The sequence below is a fragment of the Theropithecus gelada genome, chromosome 3 (genome assembly GCF_003255815.1).
Source record: "Theropithecus gelada isolate Dixy chromosome 3, Tgel_1.0, whole genome shotgun sequence".
In the NCBI taxonomy this organism is placed as follows: Eukaryota; Metazoa; Chordata; class Mammalia; order Primates; family Cercopithecidae; genus Theropithecus; species Theropithecus gelada.
Genome location: NC_037670.1, coordinates 164891133 through 164902468, shown reverse-complemented (window position 1 = coordinate 164902468; position 11336 = coordinate 164891133). Strand labels below are relative to the sequence as shown.

The following is an 11336-nucleotide window of genomic DNA, read 5'->3' as shown; positions in this document are numbered from 1 at the left end:
TGAGCCGAGATCCGGCCACTGCACTCCAGGCTGGGCGACAGAGCGAGACTCCGTCTCAAAAAAATATATATATATATATATTTTTGCTTTGTTTTGTTTTTGAAACAGGGTCTCGCCCTGTCACTCAGGCTGGAGTACAGTGGTGTGATCTCGGCTCACTGCAACCTCCGCCTCCTGGTTTCAAGTGATTCTCTTGCCTCCCTCCCAGGTAGCTGGGATTATAGGTGTGCAGCCACCATGCACAGCTAATTTTTGTATTTTTAATAGAGACGGGGTTTCACCATGTTGGTCAGGCTAATCTCAAACTCCTGACCTCAAGTGACCTGCCCACCTCAGGCATCCCAAAGGCTAGGATTACAGGCGTGAGCCATCTTGCCTGGCCAATTCAGTGTTTTTTCATGTGCTTATTTGCATATTTTTTTGTGTGAAGTATCTATTAAAATCTTTTGCCCACTTTTCAAAGACTTTGTATTTTGAGATGATTGTAGATTCATGCTTTTTACCATTCTGTTGCATTGTCTGTTTTCATATTTTACTGAGTTTTGAGAGTGCCTTACATTCTGGATACAGCTTTTTTGGGGGGTGGGGGGAGGCAGAGTCTTGCTCTGTTGCCAAGGCTGGAGTGCAGTGGCGTGATCTCGGCTTACTGCAACCTCCGCCTTGCAGGTTCAAGCTGTTCTCTTGCCTCAGCCTTCCGAGTAGCTGGGATTACAGGCGCATGCCACCACGCCCAGCTAATTTTGTATTTTTAGTAGAGATGGGCTTTCTCCATGTTGGTCAGGCTGGTCTCGAACTCCTGACCTCAGGTGATCCGCCCACCTTGGCCTCCCAAAGTGCTGGGGTTACAGGTGTGAGCCACTGTGCCCAGCCCATTTTAGTGTATTTTTAAAAACTTTTAAAATAGCGTGTTTAGTCTTGGTAGTATGCACCTTGGTGGTTTTGGCTGTTTTGTATTTTGAACTGCCCAGAGTATCTCTTCTGACCGTGGTCCTTTGTCTCCCACTGTTTTCCATCTTAGACGAGGAGTTGTTTTTGGTCTCTGGAGTGCCTGCGCTTCTGTGGGCAACATTTTGGGAGCGTGCCTAGCTTCTTCTGTTCTTCAGTATGGTTATGAGGTAGGTGTTGTTTTCTAGCTCTCGTGCTCTCTCTCTCTCTCTGTGTGTGTGCACATATGTGTTGCTTTTTATATATTAAATAATACTGTGGCCATTTAAAACTATGCAGAACTGTGTCTGGATAGGGCAAGGCTTGTATTAAAAGTAGTCAAACTTCTGACCGGGCATGGTGGCTCACACCTGTAACCCCAGCACTTTGGGAGGCTAAGGTGGGCAGATCACCTGAGGTCAGGAGTTTGAGACTAGCTTGGCCAACATGGTGAAACCCCATCTCTACTCAAAAAATACAAACATCAGCCGGGTGTGGTGGTGCATGCCTATAGTTCCAGCTACTCCAGATGCTGAGACAGGAGAATCACTTGAACCCGGGAGGCGGAGGTTGCAGTGAGCCAAGGTCGTACCACTTCACTCCAGCCTGGGTGACAGAGTGAGACTCCATTCAAAAATAATTTTAAAAAAAAGTAGACAACCTTTTGATATATTCATTAAAAGTAGACACATTTCTGATATATTCAAACACATAAAAATTATCCAGACACAGTTCTACATAGTTTTAAATGGCCACAGTATTATTTAATATAAAAAATTATTCATAACAAAAACACTATGGAGAGCCTAAAGACATATAACCAGTTGAGAAGTATTTGCAACTGATGTTACAGATAAAGGACTAACCTGGGTCAGGCATGGCGGCTCACACCTGTAATCCCAGCACTTTGGGAGGCTGAAGTAGAAGAATCACTTGAGCCCAGGAGTTCAAGACCAGCCTGGGCAACATAATAAGACCTCGTATCTACAAAAAAACTAAAAAATTAGCTGAGCGTGGGGGTGTGTGCCTGTAGTTCCTGCTATTCAGGAGGCTGAGGTGGGAGGATTGATTGCTTGAGCCTGGGAGCTGGAGAGTACAGTGAGCCAGGACACACCACTGCACTCCAATCTGGGTGATGGAACAAGACCCTGTCTCAAAAAAAAAAAAAAAAAACACCAAAAACAAAGGCTAATCCCCCTCATAGGTAAAGAGCATCCATGAATTTTAAGAAAAAGACCAACAACAGAAAGATACAGAATTTGAATGTAAAGTTATGGAAAGGATATAGAAATGGCTTGTAACTATATGTAAAATATTCTACTCACTGCTTATTCATTTAATAAATATTTAACTCCCCATATGTGCTCTTGGAACTGTAGAATATAGAACTGACCAAAAGAGACAAAAATCTCTGTTCTTACAGAACTTAGCAGGGAAATGCAAATTAAAGCTATGTTGTTTTAAAAAAAGGTGGGGGGAGAAAAACTATACTCTATACTTATTAGACTGGTAAAAATCTAAAAGTTTGAAAACATGTTGTACTTGTAAGGACCTGAAGAGACAGGCATTACAATCGAAAGACTAACAGAGTCACTAACTCGTAGAGGGATCAAAAAGGCAGTATCTTATCAAAATTACAGCTACACACACTGAGCAGTTCCACCTCCAGGAATTATTCACACAGATGAATAGACTGAAACACATGCAAATGATACATCTACAAGGTTCTTTATTTTGGCATTGTTTATAATGCCAGAATGTTGCAGAGCAGTGCACTGCAACAATCTCAAAAGTGTGCTAAGTGGGCCGGGTGCGGTGGCTCATGCCTATAATCCCAGCACTTTGGGAGGCCAAGGCAGGTGGATCACAAGGTCAGGAGTTCAACACCAGCCTGACCAACATGGTGAAACCCCGTCTCTAATAAAAATACAAAAATTAGCTGAGCATGGTCATGGGCACCTGTAATCCCAGCTATTCCAGAGGCTGAGGCAGAGAATTTCTTGAATCTGAGAGGCAGAGGTTGCAGTGAACCAAGATTGCGCCACTGCACTCCAGCCTGGGTGACAAAGCGAGACTCTGTCTCAAAAAAAAAAAAAAAATAGTGTGCTAAGTGAAGACAGCAAGGGTGCAAAACTGTATTGAATGCCTTTTTTTAATAAGGAAGAATGAAAGAGAATATGCTTGTATTAGCTTGTATGTTTCCAAAGTGATTTCTGGGCAGTAAAAATGAACAGCAATGGTTATATGTTAGGAAAATTGGGAGAATTGAGCAGATAGGGAAGGTGGGGTGGGAGGGAGAGTTTTTACTGTACTTTTTTTTCTTTTTTCCAAGACTGAGTCTCACTCTGTCACACAGACTGGAGTGCAATGGTGTGATCTCAGCTTACTGCAACCTCCTGGGTTCAGGGGATTCTCTTGTCTCAGTCTCCTGAGTAGCTGGGATTACAGGTGTATGCCACCATGCCTGGGTAATTTTTGTATTTTTAGTAGAGACGGGGTTTCACCATGTTGGCCAGGCTAGTCTCGAACTCCTGACCTCAGGTGATCCGCCCACCTCGGCCTCCCCAAGTGCTGGGATTATAGGCGTGAGCCGCCATGCCCAGCTTTACTGTATATCTTATTCCTCTATTGCTTGAATCATGTGAATATATCACCTACTCAAAATCCTAAATTATTAAAAGTAAGTTTGCTCTTTTAAAAAGTGGATACATTTTTAAACAGCTCACCAAGAGTTTTGGTGTAGTTAGGGTCAGTGAGAAGTCCTTCATTCCCTTTGTTCATGGCCACCTTTATTCTAGGCTTCTTAGCCTCACCCCTGGATTATGTAGTTGGTTCAGATGAAAATTTCTGTTCACCTTCTGTGCTGCTCTCAGATTTGACTTCTGGAAACACTGCTTTAATTTTGTCACTCACTGGTTTAAAAATTCAGAGTGTCCACATCAGGCTCCATTCTCTGTTAAATAAAAATTCAGCCGTGCAGCCTGATGATGGAGAGTCTTTAATCTACCTGTCACCTTTCCAAATCAGTTTTCTTCCCTATTATACCCTAACAGAAGCCCTCTCCTTGAGTCGTGCAGTAAGCTTTCTATCTCCTTCCACCCCGTGCCTTTGCTTACCATGTGCCTGGAAAGATGGACAATTGGCTTTCTTTTTTTTTTTTTTTTTTTTTTGAGACGGAGTCTGGCTCTGTCGCCCGGGCTGGAGTGCAGTGGCCGGATCTCAGCTCACTGCAAACTCCACCTCCCGGGTTCACGCCATTCTCCTGCCTCAGCCTCCGGAGTAGCTGGGACTACAGGCGCCCGCCACCTCGCCCGGCTACTTTTTTGTATTTTTTAGTAGAGACGGGGTTTCACCGTGTTCGCCAGGATGGTCTCGATCTCCTGACCTCGTGATCCGCCCGTCTCGGCCTCCCAAAGTGCTGGGATTACAGGCTTGAGCCACCGCGCCCGGCCTGACAATTGGCTTTCATTGTCCATTCTTCCCTAAGACAGTGTCTTACTGCTTCAGCCTCTTCAGCTCTTTCCTTCGTCTGGATTCCTGTATGTGTTTCTCAGTAGGATTGGGCCTTCTCATTTATTCAACTACATGGTGCTTTATAATATTGTTTCATGTATTTAATCCCCTCAACTGTATGTAATATCTTCGAGGGCAGATACTGTCTTTTATGGGAGGCTATGTGATACAAATAACTAGATTTTTGGAGCTAGTCTAATTTCACAACCATAATAGTCCACTTAGTATCCAGGGGACCTTAATTTTCCTCTCTGAGCCTCATAGAATCACCAGGAAGAATTAAATGAGAAAACAGGAGTAGAACACTTTGCACAGCGCCTGGCCCAGTAGAAGCACTGGGTGCTGCCTTGCTTCCCAGTCTCCCCTCCCACCTCTCCCCCACCCCTGCCTCCCCCCACCTGCCTTTACTGAATATGCCTGTGATGACTGTCCCCAGATATGTAAGGACCCCCTTTCCCCCTCTCCTCCAGTATGCCTTTCTGGTGACGGCGTCTGTGCAGTTTGCCGGTGGGATCGTTATCTTCTTTGGACTCCTGGTGTCACCAGAAGAAATTGGTGAGGAGAAGCCGTCCCTTCTATTCCGAATGTCTTACTATTATGGCCAAAAGGAAATCTGAGGCCAAGAAATCGAATCTCTTTTTTCCTAGGAAAACTCTGAGCTCCTTTTAGTGAGTGAAAGGAGAACAGTACTGCCGTTTGAGTCCCGTCGACATTGTAGCCAGCCCCTGGCACAGCTGGAAGTGTTTGAGGGGAGTGATGCACGTCTTTTGTAGATACAGGAAAATCTTCGCATTTGCAAATGATTTTTATAATTGAGACACTGGCAAGGAATGAACATGGATGTATTTCTAATTTCACTTCTTGAAACATTTCTTTTCATCCATAAAAATGATTCACAAAAATGATACCTGTACTTAAATACAGATCACATACAAGCGAAACCACAGAAGCAAACAGATGTACAATTCTTCTATCTTTTGAGGATTTTTAGACAGACTGTGTGACTTTAACTGACCTTAGTTGACCTTGGTCTCTGGACTTTCGTTGCTGTTTCTGTAAAATGGAAATAAAAATAACATCGCCCCATAAGTAGTGATGTATGCCGAGCCCTTCGCACGTGGTGGTCTCTCCATAAACAGTGGCTGTCGCTGTTGTTTTAGGTCTCTCAGGTATTGAGGCAGAAGAAAACTTTGAAGAAGACTCACACAGGCCATTAATTAATGGTGGTGAAAATGAAGAGGAATATGAGCCGAATTATTCAATCCAAGACGATAGTTCTGTCGCCCAAGTCAAGGCAATAAGCTTCTACCAGGCGTGTTGCCTTCCTGGAGTCATACCGGTAAGGGCCGCTCACATCTCACCACTGCCAGGGAGGTGTGAGAGCCCGTGACATCCCCTCTGCCTGGGATAAAGCTTCCCGAAGTATTGAGCCTGTCTTGGATACTTTATTTTAGGAATATATGTTCTGAGGAATGTTGTCTCGTGCCCCTCAGCTTATCTGATCCCTAATGCAGGGGTTGACAAACCTTCCATGAAGAGGCAGAGAGTAAATATTTTCGACTTCGGGAAACCATCCAGTCTCCCCACTACCCAGCTCTGTAGAGCAGAGTAAGTCACGGAAAACATGGGACAGTTAGGCGTGGCCAGACTTGGCCAAAGAGCCCTGCTTTCCTGACCCTGACCTAGTATGTGATTAAAAAGGCAAAATTGATATTTTTTAATGTCTACTTTTGGGCCTTTCAAAGTATTATAGGATTATATGTGGACCAAGAAGAAGGGTTGTGAATGGTTCCTAAGTCAACCTTGCCCCTTTTATTATTTATTTATGTTTTTGAGACAGAGTCTTGCTCTGTCACCCAGATTGGAGTGCAGTGGTGCAGTCTCGGCTCACTGCAAGCTCCGCTTTGCGGGTTCAGGCGATTCTCCTGCCTCAGCCTCCTGAGTAGCTGGGATTGCAGGTGCCTGCCACCACACCCGGCTAATTTTTTGTATTTTTTTAGTAGAGACGGGGTTTCACTGTGTTAGCCAGGATGATCTCCATCTCCTGACCTCCTTGCCCACTTTGGCCTCCCAGAATGCTGGGATTACAGGTGTGAGCCACCGCGCCCAGCTTGCCCGCTTTTAAAGGGTCCAGAACAGAGCACTCCACAGTCTTTCTTGGTCATGCATTCCAGTGTTTTCCACAGCCTGTGCAGTCAGGAAAGCCTTCTAACGTCTACACTAAATCCCTTCTGCAGTTTTTCTGTCTTGATGTTTCGGGCGCTCTAGCACTGGAGTGGAAGTTAAGAGGCCTAGGTTATGTTTCCAGCTTACCCACTAACTTTCTGTGACACCTGGGGTAAGTCACGCAACCCATCCGTGTGTCTCAGTTCCCCTTCCCATGGAATAGAAATTATTCCAGTCTTCCCCGGGGCCTGTAACATTGGGCTGTTGTGTTTTGAACAAGCACCTGTTGTTATTTCATTTGTCAACGGTGCTTTATGAATGTGATCCCTCAGGTAGAGTGATCTGTAGGCCATCTTAATACGTGCCTGTCAATCCCCTTCTGTCGGTGCCCCCAAGCTGAGAGAACTCACGTTTCCAACAGAGTTAAGTATGAGTTAAAATGTAATTTTCCACAATCCTTTAACCCAGTGATGATATATGATATAAGAGAAATGCAGGTTGCTTTAGGCCTGTTCTTATGCTATTGATTATTATCTTTTAACTGGTTTTTAAAATACTCTACTGGTAATAGTTTAATTTTTGAGAAAGATCTTTGTTGTGACTAAATATGGACGGCTTTTGCTGTTCCTTTGTTCTTCACAAGCTATTGTTCTCTGACATGGGCAGGGATGTAAAGGAAATCTAGTTAACTTAATTCCTTTGTCTTTGTAGCAGGCTGTCTGGTCAGAATGCACTCGTGATTGGGATTTGGCCCTCTAGGGGGTGGCTGTTGCCTGCCAGGGAAGCTGTTTTAAAACAAGTGATACCTAGGGAATAACTGGCAGCTCCAGGGAAAAGAATATACTAGCCAGACACCCTTTGAAGTCAGCCCCTCTGTTACCCCCCCCTTTTTCCTTTGATGCTAAATGTCAGGATTTCCTGGTAGTAATGTGTTGAATATAGGAGGCTCAGCCCCACCACCGTCTTCATGTAGCTGCAGCATTTTTTCCCCTAAAGGAGAGAGTCACAAGGACGATGATGACATGTTCTTTCATTTTTGACTCGCCAGAGAGACTCTCTTTTTTGCCACCGGACCGGGGAATATGGAGCTTTTGGAAACTAGTGTGAAAGGAATTATCATGCTGCTGCTCTTCTTAGACCTTGGAACTGTAGTGTAGCCCCTTTGCTCTCCATTGTTCATAGTGTTGCCTTGGCAAGGAGTAGAATAACCAAGCCCGTTTGGCTGCTCCCAGTAAAGGCCGTGGTGCTTCCTGGACTTCTTTGCCTGTGGTTAACGCTGGTTAGTGGCATGAATGCCATTCATCTTTGTGTGAATAAAGAAATGTGGGCATGTGCCCTGCCTTATAGGCTCCAAACACTGGCTTGCTTCTGCTGGAGAACTGATAGGAGGAGAAACTGGAGACAGCTAAGAAGTAGCCATATGTGTTTTTTATTCCAAAGGCCTGCTGTACGTGCCTGTCTAGAAGTTAACAGGGATGAAGAGCAGAGGGAGACTGGCTGAAGTCAGGCATGTGGGGGTTTGTAGAGATGTTTAATTGTAAAATCAGGTTCTGTTCATCCTACATTCCTTTATTTTGTTTTGCTTTGAAATGACATTAAAAATGGTGGTCATGCTGCGCTATTTGTCCCTCACTGAGAGTTGAATGCTTTTCTTGTAGTACTCACTGGCCTACGCCTGCTTGAAGTTAGTGAATTACTCCTTCTTCTTCTGGCTCCCCTTTTATCTGAGTAACAACTTCGGCTGGAAGGAGGCGGAAGCCGACAAGCTGTCCATTTGGTACGACGTTGGAGGGATCGTAGGTATGCCAGTGATGCGCCTTTTCCATAATAAAGTTAGTCACTAGTGATCTGTTACTGGGTTGTGAAATCTGGCCTCATTTAAAGTTTTATTACTTATTCTACAGCCATTTCCCTAAACTGTCCTATTAGTAAACAGCCAAACTCTTAAAAAAAAAAAAAAAAAAGGAAAAAACAAGTGGTCCATAGAAAGGAAGACCCAGCCTAAGGCAGCGCTGTGATTTACTGGGCTCTTTTTTCTTAGTCCTTTGTTGATGGATCAGTTCTTTTGTCTTGGGAAGCACAAGGAAATCTCTTTAAATGCAGTCCTTTCATACGGCTTTCTCATTGATATCTTAGCTCTAAAGCTAATTGTATGTCGGAGATCCAAGTTAGAATGTGAACGTGTTCATTGTATCTACCTCCCGCTTTCGCCACCTGCCCCAGCCTAATAAGGGAGAATACACCAGTCCCCCCCTTATCTGTGGTTTCACTTTTCGAAGTTTCAGTTAATACTGTACAATAAGATATTTTCAGAGAGACCATTCACATAACTTATGTTACAGTATATTGTTATTGTTTTCTATTTTTGTTAGTTACTGTTAATTTCTGTGCCCAACTTATAAATTAAACTTGATCATGGGAATGTATGTATAGAAAAAAACATAGTATATATAGAGTTTGCTACTGTCTGTGGTTTCAGGCATCCGCGGGGGTCATGGAACATATCGGCTGAGGATAAAGGGGAACCACACCTTAGTATGTAGGTTGTCAGATCATAGAGGTAGACGTAACAGCAGGGATTAACTTTTGTGAATGTTTTACAGTTGTTTCATTGTAAACAAAGATTTTAATAGTGGTTTTTTTTGTGGTAGCTGGACGTATCAACAAGGAAGTAATAAGTATGAACAAGGAAATAAGACAGAGGAGCAGAATGTACTTTAGTGGGTATTACTTACATGGCTATGCCAGATCTTAATAACCTTCAATAATGTTAACGGTTAGAATTGTGGTGAGACTCAACTGCCATGAGCTTGTGAAAGCACACAGTCTATGCTAGGCAATCTATTATTACTGTATTTGAACTTGGCTACCCGCATTCTTAAATCCAGAGCCAAAGGTGAGGTTGCAACCTTTAGACCTCACCGTACTTCTGTATCCTCTGAAGTTGAAATTGTCCAGCTGCCTCCTGTCTGATAAGGACACACCAGATGTCCTGTAGCCCCTAGAACTCAGAATGGTGCTGTATGTGACATTGTTGCTTGAAAGATTCATATCCCTGCTTTTTAAAGATTGTGTCCTATTACCAAACCATAACTGCTAAATTTTATTTTAGTGAATATTTACTAGCCACTATTTTTTTTTTTTTTTTTTTTTTTTTTGGAGATGGGGATACTGCTCTGTTGCCCATGCTGGAGTGCAGTGGCATGATCTTGGCTCACTGCAGCCACAACCTCCTGGGCTCAAGCGATCCTCCCACCTCAGCCCCCCGAGTACCTGGGGCTACAGTCACGCACCACCACACCCAGCTATTTTTTTTGTATTTTTTGTAGAGATGGCGTTTCACTGTGTTGCCCAGGCTGGTCTCAAACTCCTGGGCTCAGGCAATTTGCCCACCTCCGTCTCCCAAAGTGCTGGGATTACAGGCGTGAGCCACTGTGTCCACCTACTGGCCTCAATATACTGTAAGACACAATTTTTTATTTTTTGAGACACAGTCTTGCTGTGATGCCCAGGCTAGAGTGCAGTGGCACAATACAGCTCACTGTAGCCTCAGCCTCCTGGGTTCAGCAGCACGATACGGTTTACCACAGCCTCAACCTCCTGGGCCCAAGCGATCCTCCTACCTCAGCCTCCCAAGTAGCTGGGAATATAGACACGTGCTACCATGCCTGGCTAATTTATCTTTTATAGAGATAAGGGCACTGTGTTGCCCAGGCTGGTTTGAACCCCTGGCCTCAAGCAGTCCCCTGGCCTTGGTCTCCCAAAGTGCTGGGATTATAGGTGTGAGCCACCATGCCCAGAGAGACATAGTTCTTAATTCATTATCTTTTAAATTAAAAAGAAAAATCAGAAATAGCATTCACAGCTTGTTTTTGTGAGGGATAAGCCGATGGTTTTGACCGTTTTTCCTTTTTTCATGTTTTGCTGTCTGATTTGTGGTCGCCTGTCCGCATTGGTCATCATGGCGATTTAACAGACCGTTTATCTTCCTAAAAGGAAGTAATGGAGGACCCCTTTTCAGGGAGTCAGCCATTTTTTTTTTTTTTTTTTTTTTAGACGGGGTCTCACTCTGTCCCCCGGGCTGGAGTGCAGTGGCACAATCTCGGCTCACTGCAAGCTCTGCCTTCCGGGTTCACACCATTCTCCTGCCTCAGCCTCCTGAGTAGCTGGGACTACAGGTGCCTGCCACCGTGCCCGGCTAATTTTTTTGTATTTTTAGTAGAGAGGGGGTTTCACCATGTTGGCCAGGATGGTCTGTATCTCCTGACCTCGTGATCTGCCCACCTCGGCCTCCCAAACTGCTGGGATTACAGGCGTGAGCCACCGCGCCCGGCCCAGCCACATTTTTTGATAGACCAGTGTTAGGCTGCTGCCAGTGAGACTAGAGGGCCAATGGGGAGCACACCTCAGGTGAGCGAGCTAAATTAGAAGTGATTTTGATTGCTCGACACTCTGTGCTTGAAGGTGGAACTTTGCAAGGCTTCATCTCTGACGTACTACAGAAGAGAGCGCCGGTTCTTGCCCTGAGTCTACTTCTGGCGGTTGGGTCCCTTGTCGGGTATAGTCGTGAGTATTCCTTTGCAATTACGAATTCCTTTGCTTCCCTAATCTGGTAGGAATAAGGCATTTTGTCTGGAGTCAGTGACCAGTGCTAGGGAGAGCATGGAGACCAGCTTCAAGGCCTGATATGCCACCTTTGCATTGTCCTGTGAATGCCTGGGAAACCTGTCATC

General features: G+C 44.6%; 1 protein-coding gene across 1 annotated transcript in view; it reads left to right on the top strand.

Annotated features, from left to right (window-relative positions):
- Nucleotides 1–11336, top strand: part of SLC37A3 (solute carrier family 37 member 3) — a 71009-nt gene that overhangs the window by 47233 nt on the left and 12440 nt on the right. Inside the window, exons 7-10 of the mRNA XM_025380303.1 lie at nucleotides 4908–4992; nucleotides 5598–5776; nucleotides 8262–8403; nucleotides 11068–11169. Of these exons, the coding sequence (XP_025236088.1) occupies nucleotides 4908–4992; nucleotides 5598–5776; nucleotides 8262–8403; nucleotides 11068–11169 (508 nt within the window). The remainder of the gene's footprint in view (nucleotides 1–4907; nucleotides 4993–5597; nucleotides 5777–8261; nucleotides 8404–11067; nucleotides 11170–11336) is intronic.